Source organism: Pocillopora verrucosa, chromosome 9 (assembly GCF_036669915.1).
Source record: "Pocillopora verrucosa isolate sample1 chromosome 9, ASM3666991v2, whole genome shotgun sequence".
NCBI lineage: Eukaryota > Metazoa > Cnidaria > Anthozoa > Scleractinia > Pocilloporidae > Pocillopora > Pocillopora verrucosa.
The window spans coordinates 2,435,533-2,452,327 of NC_089320.1; the positions used below are offsets into that span (position 1 = coordinate 2,435,533).

General features: G+C 37.1%; 1 protein-coding gene across 2 annotated transcripts; it reads right to left on the bottom strand.

Moving 5' to 3' along the window:
• Positions 1 to 506: 506 nt before the first annotated feature.
• On the bottom strand, positions 507 to 14,010 carry LOC131791399 (cellular tumor antigen p53). 2 transcript variants are annotated; one of them, XM_059108731.2, is made up of 13 exons: positions 13,890 to 14,010; positions 11,935 to 12,058; positions 11,370 to 11,431; positions 10,686 to 10,732; positions 10,094 to 10,397; positions 9,175 to 9,291; positions 8,729 to 8,839; positions 7,355 to 7,460; positions 6,641 to 6,939; positions 6,191 to 6,297; positions 4,880 to 4,980; positions 4,670 to 4,790; positions 507 to 2,619 (listed from the first exon to the last, which is right to left on the bottom strand). In XM_059108731.2, exons 2-13 carry the CDS (start codon positions 12,054 to 12,056, stop codon positions 2,446 to 2,448), a joined length of 1,671 nt encoding a protein of 556 aa, XP_058964714.2. In that variant the 5' UTR covers positions 12,057 to 12,058; positions 13,890 to 14,010; the 3' UTR covers positions 507 to 2,445. The 2 variants fall into 2 exon arrangements, with proteins under 2 accessions (XP_058964714.2, XP_058964713.2); XM_059108730.2 differs by having other exon boundaries at positions 6,608 to 6,939.
• Between the last annotated feature and the right edge of the window lie 2,785 nt (positions 14,011 to 16,795).

Sequence of the window (16,795 nt, forward strand, 5' to 3'; positions counted from 1 at the left end):
ATTTAGATGACTTCAAATGCAATATCTTCGTAAGATTTTTGTTTGCAGCCTCTTGAAATCAAAGTAATTCACAACGCTGCACAGTTATGTAAAGTATGGCGTGACGAGGAAATAATATTGGCGAGTCACACTTGATGAAGCTGTGACCTATTTCGTCGTTTTTCATCGCTTTCGTTTTTCGCCGTACCATGCGTGTTTGCACTAATCAACGAACTTTCTTAAGTCTTTTTAATTCTTTTTCCTGACGCCAAGTTTTAGTGATACAATGAAAGTAGTCTCTCTTGCTAGAGACTTAACAAGTTACAACCTCATCAACTTAAAATTTTCAAGTATGATGGACAAGAAATTTAGCATTTATTTTTCTCTTTTGCACTTTTTATCACTCTCCCTTTTTTTTTAGAACCTGCACATATTGATGCAGGGAAAGGGGGAGGGAAGACAGACGCACATATAACATTTACAAAACAAAAACTGAGTTCTTTTTTTTTTTTCTATTTATTGTTTTTGTTTTTTTTACTTATAAACAAAACGAAAAATTAAAATCTAACGATAACATTTTATGCTATTGGGTTCTTTCAGAAGTCTACATATGCTCCTGGCACTTTTTAATACTTAAAAACTACTCAATAGTACAATTAAAGCGTTTTTCTAAAATACAGCCCCTGGAAGAATCCATTCTCTAAAAAAAATTCCAGTGGTGCCATATTCAGTATACCAACGAAGAAAAAAATATGGAAAAAAAGTTCCAATGCCGAGCTCGTGTCTCACATGGTTCCTTAGCTGTACAGTAATCTATTCTAATGAGTATGGTTCTACAAGTGATACTTCATGCTCGCATCGAACCAAACTTCAAAACGTAACAACCTTCCATTCAGAAAACAGCAACCTTGCACTGTACTTGACGTTAACTATTAACAAACAACAATAACAAAACCCATTGTACTATACAATATCATACACTTCTAATATACTTTGACCTGAAACAGGTTTAACTGGAAACAAATTAAAAAAAGAGTAATAACAATGACCTCTCCAACTTCTAACAGAAAAACACAATTCTGAGGCACACTTCAAGCAATTTGTAAATGAAGTAAACTGAGTGAAATTTGCACTACACTTATATTGTAATTTATCAATTTTTTACTCTTTATTATAAAATTATTTATCATTTACAACTACTTTCAATCATCTAAAGTTTGCAAAGTAAGCCTATGTATATTAATCTTTATACATGCTGAATTGATAAAAATAAGTTCCAAAGACTTTTATACATAGAGGCCAAATCACAAACTGAAGACATTGCTCACATGGAGCTGACTTGTCAATGTGCATATAAAATTAATCGAGAGCTCTTGCAAAAATACTCATTTGTATGTTGGCTTTACTCCATTTTGGTTGCATTACCACCTTCATTAAAGTCACATTTAACAGGCAACAGTGTATGAAATGAGGCTAATATCTAAAACGACACCAAAGTTTATCATAAATTGTAACATTGAACAAAATAAAGATAACCAAACCTACCCAACCAGGGAAAAAAGTTTACCACTCCTTCATGAACCACACTTTGGTTAATAAATATATTGTATCTGGCAAGCTTGTAGGCTAAGTCGAAATACAAACAACTAATACTAAGCAATACTACAAATGTCTTATAAGTTTCTTATTATCAAACTGCTTTTTTTTACTGCCAAGTGTTTCTGTTCATTCTCATAAGGAGGGAAAAGCAAAGCAGACAAAGAAGCAGAACAAATAGAGCAAACCTGTGAAACAAGTTTTTCTACTGTACAAAATAACCACCTGTAAAATATCCCAGGATATTTGCAATCTATTTGTTCATTGTTTGTGCTGTTGAACAATAGATGTGACACATATCATTAAGTATTTACAACAACAAACCCATGTTTTAAAATTGCAGTAGCACCTTTTAAGGTGCTGTGCAATAAAATGTACATGATACAGTATATATCACTATTCAAGTTACAAACCTCTAATCAAAATAATGATCTCAAGTAAAATGCAACTGAGGTGAAAAATATTCTCAGAGCAAAGTCCATTTTTCACATAGATGATGATAACGATTTCACGTCCCACTGCATATCAACTCAAAGTTTCCAATATGACAGTTTGAATTTGATAACATTTATGCATTACTTATAAGTGGAGGTTCAGTATTTGTCATGCCCTGATCAAACAATTATCTACAATCTTTCTATAATCTTTTTTTCTTATTTTCAATTTTAAATTGCATCAATATTTGGAAGCTAAAATGACTCCAAAGTAACAAATTTAGTTTTTTCTTTAAGATCCCAAAATAACCAATGCTACTTAAGTGTTGTTACATGTTTCCTGTGTAGTTTTCAGATTTTAATTTTCACCCACTACTTGGAATATTGGAACATTGGTCCATTTATCTTTTGTAATTGGATCCAACTGTGCACGAATTCATGGCTGAAAGCCTTTCTTGTCCAAGGACACTGTTCGTCTGAGGGTAAACCTCACTGCATTGAAGCCTGTCCCTCCTCCAGAACTCTGCTGTGACGAGGAAGGAGAGTGATTTGAAGATCCTGAATCTGATCGTGACATCGGCATAAGTGGTGGCGTGCCCTCAATGTCATCCTGCCAAAATATGTTTCTTGACATCATGACATTGAATTTATTTAACAAATGTAATTATCAGCCTGGCCGATGTGAACATAAACATTCCACTCAAATTAACAACTTGTGAAAATGCAGTCATCTCAGACTAAATTTGTTTTACCCTTTTAACTCACAGAAGTGATGAAAATGTAACTTCTCCCTTTAATATCCATACTTAATTCAGCAAAGGGGAGATGAAAATACTCAAACTCAGGTAAAGATTGTGATCTTGACCTAACATCATATTCTTGTCACTAATTTATGAGGAAATGTGTAGTACAGCAGCGAGAGGGAAGAGTTAACAATCAAATCTTGGGGGTTTAAAATGCATCAAAAAGCACAGTTATATGTAATAATAATAATTTTACAGTGAGATTTTTTTTAAATTGATATAAATTGTATTTCAAAAAGAGTAATTCTCGTTTATAGACGAGGTGGTACATTGCATTTATAACTGATCTGACTATCAATTGTTGGTCAATAAGCATTTAAAAGGTCATTCAGTAAGTCTTTCAACCAATCGGTTATTTAGTGACGGACTGGTTGAAAGACAGACTGATGAACAGTTTATATGGACCCTTCTAAGAAATAGCAGCTTCATGGCAAGGGGGGTAATGTGTTTAACTATATCAGTTTGTATGATGAAGTTCAGTAACAGTCTTTCTGTTCATTGATAGGTCAATCAGTCAGTTGGTCAATTATTCCGTCAGCCATTTAGTTAGTTACTAACTGGTTGGTTGATTGAAAAATTGACTGACAGTTTTAATCAATCCCCCAAACATATCATCAAGCACAAAAGTTTTTGCAACACAAAAAGCTTTCACTCTTTTGCCTCGTGCTTATCATATTGTTAACCTTTCTACACTATTTGTTAAAAAATTCTTAAACAGGCCACCATGTGTGCTTTAAAGGAGCAAGTGCTTCAATGCTTTTGTCAGGTCAGTGAGCAATTGTGTGATTAACTTGCATGATGTAACTCAGCAGCTAGTGCCCTCTTTCAATTGATCAGTCAGTTGGTCAGTTTTCCATTCAACCATTCAGTCAGTCAGTAACTGGCTAGTTGAATGAAAAATTAACAGACAGTTTAAGTCAATCCTAAAAACATTTCATGCTCAAAAGTTTTTTTCTTTTTTTTGGGATAGGAACAGCTAAAACTCTATTGCCTGGTGCTTAATTAACACATTGTTTTTCTTTCCACACTATTTAGTCAAAAATGCTTTAAAAAGCCTCCATAAGTGCTTAACTTTCTCATTGGGGCAGTTAAGAGTGTGTGATTAATCTTTGACATCCTAACATCAGTATGCATATTCTCCATAATGTTCTCTATACACTTCCTGAGGTGCTGACAAGGAGAATTTGTTTACCCATTAAAATCTTCTTAAGTTGGTGATCATTTCATTATTCTCATAAACCTCAATGTGTGATCTGGGGTGATATTGTAAGGAGAAATAAGTTGCACGTCATTTTTAGGAGTCAAAGGGTTGATTTGCATTAAGAAATGAAGTAGCAGTCCTTCTGTGGAATGATCACTTGGTCAGTCACTTGTTCGGTCAACCATTCAGTCAGTCAATGACTGGTTGGTTGAGTGAAAAATTGACTGAAAGTTCTATTCAATCCTTAAGACACAATATAATTATCATGCACTAAGTTTTTTTTGTTGTTTGCAACACAAACATGCAACTGCCATTCTTTTCCCTGGTGCTTTTAATATTAACTTAATTCTTATTAAAATTTCATTAAAAGATGCTTAAACAAGCCAAAGATGCAAGAACCTTAACTTATGTGTCAAAGGGGTCTTATTTGAGATTTATTGACTAAAAGCAACAACTAAAAATTGTAGTTTTGACATGGAGCTGTTTTACAGGTCATCAGCCAAATTGTGCCATATAGCCTGCCCTTTAGTTAGTGACTGACTGTCCAGCTGTATGAGAATGACTGATGAGTGCTATGTGTACTAGCTTATAATGGTGCAATAAAAACAAACAAAAACAAACAAACAATCTAAAGAAGATCTGGTTGACAAACTTACAGGCAGTGACTCTGTGGAGTTTTGAGAGTCTGAATTTGAACTCTGAGTATTCTGTGAGTCAGGCAGATGGTGTGAATTCTGCAACATTCTTGAGGTTTTCAGTCTGCCGCAGGGTGGACAGCTGTGAATTCCAAACAGCATACATTAAACATAAAACAGGAATAAGCTAAATAATACACAAGTTTTGATTGGTTCTTACTGATGACGCACCTTGCTCTATAGGTATCTATCTGCGCCTGTGGTACCATGTCCATCATATCCAAACCTTCTTTCACCTTCAGCAGGAGCTCGTACTTCTCCCTGCCCCTTACCTAAAGGAACAAACCCCAGAGCTAGTTCAGTAATTTCAAAACACAATTTGAACAAAATAATATATAGATTTAGCCAAGCCTAAGTGCAGAGCTTGTGTTTTTTTTTTCCTCGCACGTCTCAAGGGCACAACGCCTTGCCCCAGCCAGGACTAGGACCCAGGTTATCCAACTCAGAGCCCAGTGCACTGACCACTGGACTACTGAACAAAGCTGTGGCGTTGATGTGCCCGCGGTACAGTTGACCACACATGTTAAAAGTATCACCTTGTACGGTTGTACAGTCATACAGTCGTACATCCAAATTTTTTAAGCTTGATAGGTTACTACTACTTTATGGGGCTACACATTGCGAGCTCCACTATAACCACGTAAAGTACTTCTATTAACTAATATGTGAAGATGTTTCCCAGAAAATTCTGATTTACCCCTTTAATGCCTTAGAGTGACTAGCCTCTAATTTCTCTCAACAATATCATCTCTGAATCGTACATTAAGGTCATGAGAATTAAGGAAATGATCACCAACCTAAGAAGCTCTTGATTGAACAAATTCTCCTTGTTAGAACTTTAAGAAATGTATGGTGAACAGTATGGAGAATACGCATGATGATATTTAAGTGTAAAAGGTTATGGCAAAAACACAAAAATTGCCAACTTGAAACCTTAATTTTTATTTTATCTTCATTCTTGTAACAGTTTTTTCATTAAGGCATCAAGTTGTACAATTCCAAACTGGCTTAAACTGGTGTGATAGCTGCAGCAATAAAATGAGATGCTGCAACTTGTGCACACATTATGCAGTTTGTGATACAGCCGCTTAATTGTCTTTACTGTTTTGCCCTGCTCTTATGTCTGAAACAGTTCAGGGCCCAGTTGTTCAAAGGGTGATTGGTGCTGACCCAAGGTAAGATTTTAATCTGGGTTTACTTATTCCTTTGTTCAAACGGCTTTCAGCAGTTAGTCTTCCCCATTCTTTTTAGAGCATCCAATCATGAATTGTACACAAAATCAACAAAATGTACTCAAAAAGAATTGTAATTAATTTTCTTTTAAAACGTTCAGATCTGAAATCAGATTTCACACTAATCCTGGGTTATCTTGACCCCCTCTTAAAAAGCCTGACCCTGTTGAACTTTCATTAATTTTCTTATCTCATACACAAAATCAGAAGAGTGGAGAAGGAGATATTTCCCTACTAAATTTCCACCAACCTGGAGAGTAAAGATCTCATCATCTTCCTCCTTCCTAAGACGTTTCATCACATTTCTGTCAACAGACACTGAGCGTACCTCAAATCCAGAAGACATGGTGGTATGAGCTGTAATCAAAGGAGAGGCAAAGGTTTTACAAAAATAATTTAATCATGCAAGGTAATGGAGCATTCTCTCATTCTTTTTTGATCACAAGGAATAAAACAATTTGCTTAAAATCAAAGTGTTTGCTACAGGATTGACGATGGAAACACTGATCGAAAAACATTTTTTTTTAACTTGTTTTTGAGATCAAATTGAAAAATAAAACCAGGCAAGAGGGATGTAACCCACAGTGGACTAGCACCTGTTCCAGGGGGAGTAACAAAACTGTAAACCATTGCTCCGCATCAACTTCTTGTATCAAAAAAAATTTACCTTTTGGAATTGTACATGGAACTCCAAACTTACATCGCTTTTTAGTTAGTTTAGGTACTTGACCATTTTGACTGGTGTCATCTGTACCAGTGGAAGTGGAAGGTTCTTGCGGCGGAGTCTGAGGAGCTGTAGATGTTCGAGGTGTTGTAGGCGGAGTCTCGGTTAGGGAAGAAGTGCTTACTGGTTGAGTCTGGTGGTCTATCACAGGCATCACAGGCACAACTGTGTTCCTTGATTGCTTTTTTGCCTCGGCAATCTCTTCATTGGTCCTGTCTCTTCCAGGACATGCACATATGCGTATATTTTGAGCTTTTCTTCCAACTACAGTATTACTGTTAATGAAAATTAAGGAAAAACTTTAAAATATATACATGTACATGTTGAATGAACAAAACTAATGGCACTAATCCAAGTTCTGCTTAAATGAAAGCTGCCATTTTGCAACTGTAACTCATAGTACAGTTGCCAGAGACAACATTTTTATGATCCAGGAAAAACACTCAAAACTTTTCACTTTGTAATATTTATGCAACAAATAAAGGCTAAATATCTAGACAAACAATGAGTAAGTGGCAAGTTATAATAAAAAAACAAACAAACTAACTAACTAACAATCAAAGAATACATAAATTTCAGACAAATGTTAACCTTTCAGTATTTTTGCCACAGCATTGAGCACTGAATTTCCATAGTTTCATGAAAGCTTCTAGAAAGATTGATCTTGACAACAATGAAGCACCCACTTACTTTTGCTCCAATGTGAAAATCACAAGGATAGGACGCCTGTTCAAACCCCCAGGACATGAACTGAAGCACATAAACTGGAACATGTTGGTAACAAAGTCACTTCCAGCTGCAAAATGTAAATCAAGAGAGGATAGAATGAGAACCAAAACGAGAGGAACTGTTTATGAAAATCATCATTAAAGATTTTATGTTTAACAAATAGATTCCAAGTTGCCATGCGTCTGTTCAGTAATAGATCACAGATGACATCAAAATGTGGTAAGAACAAAAAAGTGGCATACAAGGCGCAGCCTCGTGTGTCACTGATGTTCTAACCACATTTTGATGTCATCTGTGATCTATTACTGAACAGACACACAGCAACTTGGAATCTATTTGTTTTATATAATAAAGAATTAAAAAAAGTTTTAATGATGTAGTCATCTATACGTCTGTCCTCAAATAGATCATAAGTGAGAACCAATCAGAATGCGTGCATAACTGAGCTTATTATATGGCATATAACATAAAATAGACCTCAATCTGATTGGGCTTAAAAGAGTAATAAACCATAAAAAAATGTAACTCTTTGGCCCTAAGAATGACCTATGTCTAATTTCTCCTTACAGTACACCCTGGAATCAAACATTAAGGTCACAAGAAAGAGGAAATTATCACCAACTAAAACAGCTCTTGATTGCAAAAGAAGTTCTCCGTGTTAGCACTTTGTAAAAAGTATAGCAGGGTGTGAAATTAACTTTTTTTTCTGATAGCCACTTGGCTCCTAAATTCTTCAAAATGGTAGCCAATTCAAAAAAAGTTGGTCGCCATTTTCAAAGACAAACAAAATCTCTCTTTATGCTGTCAGCGTGCTAGATAGACCCTCCAAAATTAACGTGCTACAAAGTGGACACTAGGATGGATGATATACAACATTCAGGCTCATCTAAATCCAAGATGGCGTCTAGTTATCGATCGAGATACATGTGCTACGTTTTGGAAACAAACTTAACGAGGAAGTTTGCCGCGGATTTATCTCTGCAAATCTTTTTAATTCACTATATCTCTTAGTAAGGTTATGATGAAACGTTCTAGTCGCCAATTTGGCAACTAACTTTCAGGATTTGGTCGCCAAAGTGAAAAATTTAGGCACATTGGCGCCTGTATTAGGTGCAATTTCACGCCTTGTATAGAGAACAGTATGGAGATTATGCATTCTGATGGAGGGCACAAAGGGTTTACCAAGAGTATGATTATAGAACAAACAAGACAAAAAGCTTTGAATCACACAGATGTCATCAAAGATTAGAGCTTCAGAGTTGACTTCACATTTTCTTAAGGCCACAACTTCAGCTATGATTCAAGCAGTGTAACTACACTTTATTGTTAAAGTACCTTGAGGTGCATCCAGTGGTATTTTCAAACTGTGTCTGCCAGTCTCAGGACATGTGACGTAAAATGTGTTGGGATTTTCACATCTCAACAAGTGTTTTGGAGCATGATGGCCTAAAAAAAAAAAAACAACAACAATTTTACTCAACATCAGCACATGTATAATTACTAAAAGAGATACTGTTAATAAGACAAATGACATAGTGTTTCAAGCTCTGACCATTTTTGGTCACCATAGCATGGCAAGTGGAAAAAGATTTTTGTAAGAATTTGCACAATAATGTAGCAAGTTGTTCCTGATCTTGTACAAAGTTGAAAAGTTTTAATCTGTGTGTGTGTTTATAGTCGTCAATTAACATTTAATCTAAACAACATCTACAGTGTGGAGCTTGGACTTGATTACTTATGCCCCATACACATCCAGCAAACCATTCATTCGAGAAGTTTACCATCTTTGTGTTTAGTGATATGATTAGGACATCGCTCAACAATTTCTCGATAATGATCAGGTTGCCTGTAAATCACCACCACTCTGATGTAAAACCCTGCATGGGCTGGAGGGAAAACTAAAACAAAAAGAAAACAAAGAAACAAGTTGGTACAAGGAAGCATACACATTAGTTTAAACAGAAACTTATTCCACAAGACTTCACTATCATGAAAACTCAAGTCATAAGGAAGTCATGAAGTTCAAAGTTGTATCTGCCTCATTAAACTGATGCTGGAAAAACCACAATCTGATGTAATCCAACTTGCAAGCTCTGTTTAGTCAAGAGTGAGGTTCCACAGTGGCCACAAAACAGTACCAGAAATTCTACATGTAAATAACTCTTACCGAAAGCTATGACCTTCAAAGACTATACTTTTTTTAAAACTACCATCAAGGTAACTCAGGATTCTTTACCAATCTCTTGTCTTTTCACCCATTTGGCTCCATATGGGGATACAGTTGTGTAGGTGAGCTGGTCCCATATTGTGTGGATGGCATCACAATAAATATGATTGGATACAAGTAGCTGTAGCCAAATGTCTATCAGACTGAACTCTTGTTCAAGAGATCTTGACTCAAATTCTACCACTATAACAGTATCACAACCATCTTTTTAGTTTTGTTAAACACCCTGCTCCACACTCAGTGATGCGGTTGTTTTTTTGTTTGTTTTTTTTTTTTTAGGTGATCCAATTTTCCTACCAACAACAATTCTGACAAGGATTGTAGCTCACAATCTTGTTCTCTAAGTGACCACAAAACTGCACTCCAATCAGAGAAGTATTATGGCGTGCCACAAAACCAGGTTATTTATAACTTCATAAAACTGGACAGGTCAAGCCAACAGACTCATGATAAATAAAACACAGAACACTAACCATTTAGCTTTACTCTGATCGGTACAATACACCTCATCTTTACAAACAGTTTTTCTAAGGTAGGAGAGTAGGTCCACTGAGCTGATTTGGTGGGAGGGCCTTTCTCCTCTTCAAATCCCAAACTGAACCCGTACAGACCAGGGAAGTCAGTGTTACACACAATCAGCGGCTGTGGGCTGGGCTGTTCAGGTGGGGGTGTAGCTAAAGTGGATGGTAAAGTAGGAGAGTGGTCCAGAGGTTCCTGCTTGAAGCCCGATTGTTGTTGTGGATTTGGAAAATTTTGTTCTTGTAAAAGTTGAAGCATCTGAATGAAGAAAAGCAGAATTTCATCTATTGTGATGTGAGAGGTCAATCTGTAGCTTGAGACCCACAGACCCAACCCTTCTCCTGGTCTCCTTACTATGAAGCAAGTGAGGGTACTGCGGCTTCTGGATAGAATGCTAACTGCCATTTTTCAGGTTTCCCTTACAATTTGCCAAACGAATGACTGGAATTGAGCATTTTTTTTAACTCCAAATTGAAATTTGTACTATTTATTTCACATCTCAATAACTGTTTAACAATCATGCAGAAACTTTCATGAAAGTAGTACCTCAGGTCTCAGAACAGCAACACTTTCTAAATTCATCTCAACACTCTCTGGAATTGCAAAGGAAAAGTAACAGATCATATGCAAACCTGCTGGCTTTGAAAGTCAGGAAAAAGCACAACTAAACATTTGCACAAAGGCATGAAAGAAACCTTTAAAGAGTTCCAGTTAGCTAATATAACAACATGTTTCTGTACAGTACATAAATTTGTCTGGTTTTTTCGGAAATTTTTCAGTGGGGGAAGAAAAAGTGTAACAAAATTTTTAGTCACCAGGCCAACAGAAGTCCCAGACACAGCTAGTCACAGTATTCCTTATTAACTTAATTCTAATAAATACCTCATAATAACTGAGTTCAAGGTCTATATTGTAAGTTATAGACCAAGTTTTATAATGTTTGAGTTTATGTCCCAATGGAAAAGCAGGCCGTACTGTGAAATACTAAATTGACCAATCCTAAATCTAAAGCTATTTAAGAGATATAGCAATTCTTAAAATTAAAGGAGTTCATGGAAAAAGCCAGAAATGAATCCTGATAGAATACTCAAATCTCCTTCCATAACATCTTGTATTTCCTTGTAAAGCAGAGGGAGAAGTAGATGTTGCATCAAAATTCTTGTTAGGATTTTAATCCATGTACCCATCGAATAGAATTTGAAGACTGACTTTGCAGCTACAACAACATACCATGTATATTTTCATCTGACACATTTATAACTGTAGGCGCCACATGAACTTGAGTTTGCATGCTGAAAACAAAACCCAAAATTGTCAATTATAGTTACAAAATGTAATTACAAATCAAACCTACTGTTTCCAACAAGTAATCAGAGTGCAAGTTCTCATAACAATTTTCCCACACAGTAAAACAGAGAGCCTGTGAGATTCAAGACAGAGCAGAGCTTGCTTAACAATAGTAAAAAAAAAACACAAGCTCAAGCACAACACATCCTGTTTCACCATGAAAATCACCTTAGACGCTAGCAAAGGGCAAGCACAAGTGAAAGGAAATATTCTGATCCTGCTATGCTTGTGCTTGTAATAATGCACTTGTGTTCATGCTTTCTTCAAGGCTGTTTTGACAATGAACTAAGAGCTATTATGCTTATGTTTGTGCTTTATGCTAGCTTGTGCCTGCATCACTAGTGAAAACCAAGCTTAAATCCTGGGTAGACCTTTACCAGTTAAATATTAAAGAAGTAAAAGATCTATTTCAACAACAAAAGCAAAATAAATAAGCAAACATTTGTACCTCTGCAAATCTCCTTGATTCTGAAACATACTATGGACACTTGAAAACATTTGGTCAAGTGTTTCTTGAGACAGGAAAGGCTCTAAAGAGCAGTTAGAGCCCTGGGAAGATGGCTGCGACATGGCTGAAATGAATGAGCACACAATGATCACAATGTTGCTGAAGCCTTTAGTGTCAGCCTTAAAAGCAATTACAAAGAGATCCATTCTGGTTACTAGCATGAATTCTCACCTGCAGAAATAGCTGAAAGTACCCTTAATTCTTTTACTACCAAGTGAGATTTAACCCTTTTCCACCCTAATATCAGTATGCATATTCTCCATACTGTTTCCTAAACATTTCCTAAGATACTGACATGGAGAATTTATGTAAGAATCAAGAGCTTCTTTAGTCTGTAATCAGCTCCTTTATTCTCCTGACCTTAATGTTTGATTCAGGGTTGATACAGTAAGGAGAAATTAGATGCCAGTCACTCTAAGGGGTTTAAAAGGGTGAAAAGTAACTTCTCCTGAACATTTTTACAACCTTATACACATGTAAAGCAAACAGAACTTACTTAACCATACTCATTCACTGGGGGTTGTTCCTATGATTTAACCTAAATTTCCAAAACTGAGTAGTTACAAAAAAAAATATAGCAGCAAGAGGGGAGAATTAAACATTACATCTTAGGAGTTGAAGAGTTCAACCAAATATATGTACATGGCTCACAGCTATACAGTTAACATTACTATTACAAATGATACTACACTGAAATTATAAGTCTGACTGGGTGACGGTGGAATTTTCCATGTTCTTCCTCATGAACAATTCACTTTTCATTTATATGCAAGAGACCCACCTATTAGTCATGTAAAAGGTCATCAGTGGTAATTTTAAAAACCACAAAAAAAAACATCTAAGACAACAGTGTTTTGCTGTATAGCAATCTCTTAAAAACTTTGTAATTACCAATGCAATGGAGTGAGATTGTATGTAAGAAGTGTCTACAGCTAGGTTTCATATATATATTTTTGAGGATGTTATATAAACACTAATAATAAATACTTGGAGCAATTTGAAAATTTGGTCACATAACTGAGTTATCTGATCTCCCATTCATAGGGTAATGTACACTTGTTTTGATCACAGGTGTTTATTACACTTCTTCTACGTTTTGCAATATATCCAAGGTTAATGTCAATTGTAAAGTAGTTTGGAAATTAGCCCCAGTCATGACAAAACTGACCACCTATTTTAAAATGGTTCGATTGTTGATTCACATGGAAAGTGAAATATCACAATCCATAATTAACACCTTAAAATATGCATTCAAATGAAAAAAAAACCCTTGAAACCCCAGCTCAAGTACTGGAGATGAAATATTCGTTGCTTGAGATCTGGATACTATCACAGATCTATTACAATGATAAGCTTAGATCGTATCCTAACAGATGTCTAGTTTTGTAAATTCTATTTTTCCTCTAAAAGATAATGGTCGAATTCCACACATTAGACGATAAACAATTCAATTAACACAAGCAGGCTTGAAAATAAACCACAGAATTGAAAACAATGTGAAGTTTCAGTTCCAAACACGACCTCAACTTCCGATGTAAACAAAGAAACCACAACGAAGAGGGACCAAATATAGTTCGACTTAATGCTGGATTCGTTTACACTAAACCCCAGTATCTTTTCCGGTGCGAGGAGTTTCTTAATAACGTTGATTAGTTATGAATTACTGCTACTTGCACCTTAAGCTGATACACTGAATAGAACCATCTCTGATGAGAGATACAAATTCTGAACATTTTCCATTCATGTGAAATCAATTCCAAACGATCTCTTGTTCGAAATCGTCTGAGTTGAGGTATCCATTCGTTCTTGCAACTTCACAGCGAAATCTCGATGAAAACTTCGATGTCTTGGACGAAGATGGATTAGTACTTAGAGCAATAACAGATTATACCAACCTATTTTCAAGATAAGACTTCAAAACTTCACAGCAATCTACAAGAACCAAATCTCTACCATTTTGGATGGCAAACCACGCGCGCTGATTCAACATGCATGCTCAGCATCAAAATGTCAGGCGAGTAAACTGGAGCGAATCAATCAATGAAACGTTTATATCGTACTATTAAAACAAAGCCAATAGAGGCACTCTTTATATCTGAGAAAGATAAGCACGTGGTCTATTACTTCCGGTTGATTACCACCGTATTTCACACAGATAAATAGTCAGAAACTGTGTTTTGACAAGATATGAGAGATATAAACCAGATTTTTGCACTCGAATTCAAGGATAATCTCTCAAAACAATCACGATTTCTTTCCAAGCCCTCGCGCTAATCATGATAAGAACTGCACCCTATTGTGACAGCAGAGAATTGTTTTCTGCAAGTCGAAAACGCATCGCTGAGTTTTCTGCTTCGTGGATTTTTCGCAGCAATTTAAAGATGGCGCCGTAAATCCGACGGAACGCGTGTAAAATTTTATTGTCCGATTTGGCGGGAAAAATGGCTCGCCCAGACTTGCCCGATACAAAAGTGCTAATTTATGCCAAATATTCCTGAAACAATAACCTGCTTCCAAAGATATTTCCTGTGCAAACAACAGGATTGCACCTCCCCGCCGTGTAAAATGGTCAGTACGAGACAACCTGTTGCTATTTTTAAATGAGAAGCCCAGCACGTTACGTTAAAGGAGAAAGCAATGAAGGAGATGCTTTCTTTGAAACCCCTTCTCCTATATACAGTTGAACCCTGGCGACTCGAATTGCCAAGGGAAATTGAAATTATTTCGAATTATCAGGGTTTCGAGTTATAGGAGTTTAGAACAGAAAGACCAGAAACACTAGATTAAACTGGTTTTATGATTATACATGTTTTTTCGGAGGCCGATAAGCAAAACTCCTGCGCTGCACTAGTTACTGGAAAGGCTGTGAACCGGGGTGGCAAGTGCCTCGCACACTGAGTTTTGAGGGGAAGAAGAAACATGTTATTGTTCTCAAGAATGAACTGGGCACTATTGACAAGTTATGACAAACAACAGACCGACTCCAGCTTACGCGCAATTATTTCTCTTAGCCGGGAAGAACTGTTAAAACTGTTTGTTTGCAGACATACAAACGTGTGATATCGACAAAGATCAATTTGTCATAATATACAAATGAGATTAAATGTAATCTTCCGGTGCAAAATGCTATGGTTCATTGGTCCGCAAAAGTGAAAATCGACTTCGAGTTATCGAGGATAAAATTATAAAGAAAAATACCTGCAGGTAAGTAAATAGCGCTGCGAGTTAGCAGGGTTTCGAAATATAGGGGTTAAAATTACAGTAAATATATGAGGCAAATCAAAGGGAAATCAGTTTTGCTTCGGGTTAGCGAGGAATTCGAGTTACCAAGGGTTCGAGTTATCGGGGTTTAACTGTGGGTAAATTTCTATTACATACATTTTTCGGAAGAAACGAGTGTTGAGAACAGTCACACTGTATTTTTTTGGAGGTTAGAGTAACACATTTAAGAGGGTGATTGATTGATTTAAAACCTCCTCGTTTACTGGTGACACTGGGCTCCCTACTCCCCGGCTGTCGACTAGATTATGATGGTGGGTGGTGAGAGCGCCCGCCTCCCGCCACTCGCTGGCGAAAGTTCGATTCCCGGACCTGGCATCACATGTATGTGGTTGTCGTCCTTACCCCTAGGGTTTTTCCTCGAGGGTTTTTCTCCGAAGGTTTTTCTCAGGGTTTCCGGGTTTGATCCTTCCACTAAAAGCAACATTCCACATTCCAATTCGATCTAGAAACAGTGTACAAGAAGAGCCACTAACGGAATATCCATTGTTAAATTCCCATTTATTTCTTTACATTTTAAAAAAGCCTTTTGCGTTTTAATGATTTAAAATTAATAGTGACGAGAAAACAGGGAAAATTAGAGAACTTATACAGAGACCGTCGTTTTGCAGACACAGACAGCAACCGAAAGAAGCCTGATGGAAATAATTGTAGGGCGCTTCAACGCCAGTAGATCATCTAGAAGATTTTCTTTTATACAGCATTTTAAACCAAACTGTGCTAACCAAAAAGGAGTAGCAAGAGATTATAAACTGTCTCTTGAGGTTAGCGTGAGCACCAGGTATGAGCACTTCAGTTTTTGGCTGCCACGCGCGTCTCAAAAACGTTTGTGCTCAAACCCCCTATGGAAGAAAACGGATAGAAGGACGAAATGCGGAGAGTTATATATTGGTATCCGTTCGGGACAGATTTAAAAGACAAAACAAAACAAAAAGCGACAAAAAGCCGGGAGACCAAAGAGGCAGATCTCACCCCCGACGGGAGACGCGCCCCGCGCCCCGCCCCCCACCCCCTCCAACTTCCCACTCCTGTCACCAGCAGGGGCAGCGCGCAGCGGCCGGTAATCCTGAATGACAGGCACCAGCAGAGAAGGTGGAACCTATTACTAGTGGTTTTTTTTCTCTGTCTTTTATCATCCACACATACCTCGTACTAAAGCAAAATAAAAATGTCGCCCCTACAAGAAGTGGAAGGGAGGGGGGAATTAACCCTCCCCAACCCAGCCTTCCCAGCGCTATCTCCGAGGTCCCTTGTTAAGGGAAGCGAGATCAGTTAAGGTCATCCACCCCTCACCTCCAGGGGGACGGGAGCATGGGACGGGGCTGCCAGTGGGAGAGTAGGTTTTAGTCAGAACTGTTACGAGACAGGGATAAATTTCGTATTTCTTTGCAGTTAGGAAAAGCGTACGCATGCGCAAATGGAAAAATGTAACTGGCCGTGGCTCAAGCTCCAGTGAGTACCCGATGAAAGCCTGTGATGTTTTGTATTGCATGGAGGAATTACAGACGAGTTACCTCAAAAC

What these genes read in the sequence shown, in the direction of transcription:
- LOC131791399 (XM_059108730.2), bottom strand. Translation starts at nt 12,056, where the DNA reads ATGTCGCAGCCATCTTCCCAGGGCTCTAACTGCTCTTTAGAGCCTTTC. An exon ending in GTCAGATGAAAATATACATG is followed by an intron (nt 10,733 to 11,369) that starts GTATGTTGTTGT and finishes TTGCAATTCCAG; the next exon opens with AGAGTGTTGAGATGAATTTA. An exon ending in ACCACTGGATGCACCTCAAG is followed by an intron (nt 7,461 to 8,728) that starts GTACTTTAACAA and finishes TACATTTTGCAG; the next exon opens with CTGGAAGTGACTTTGTTACC.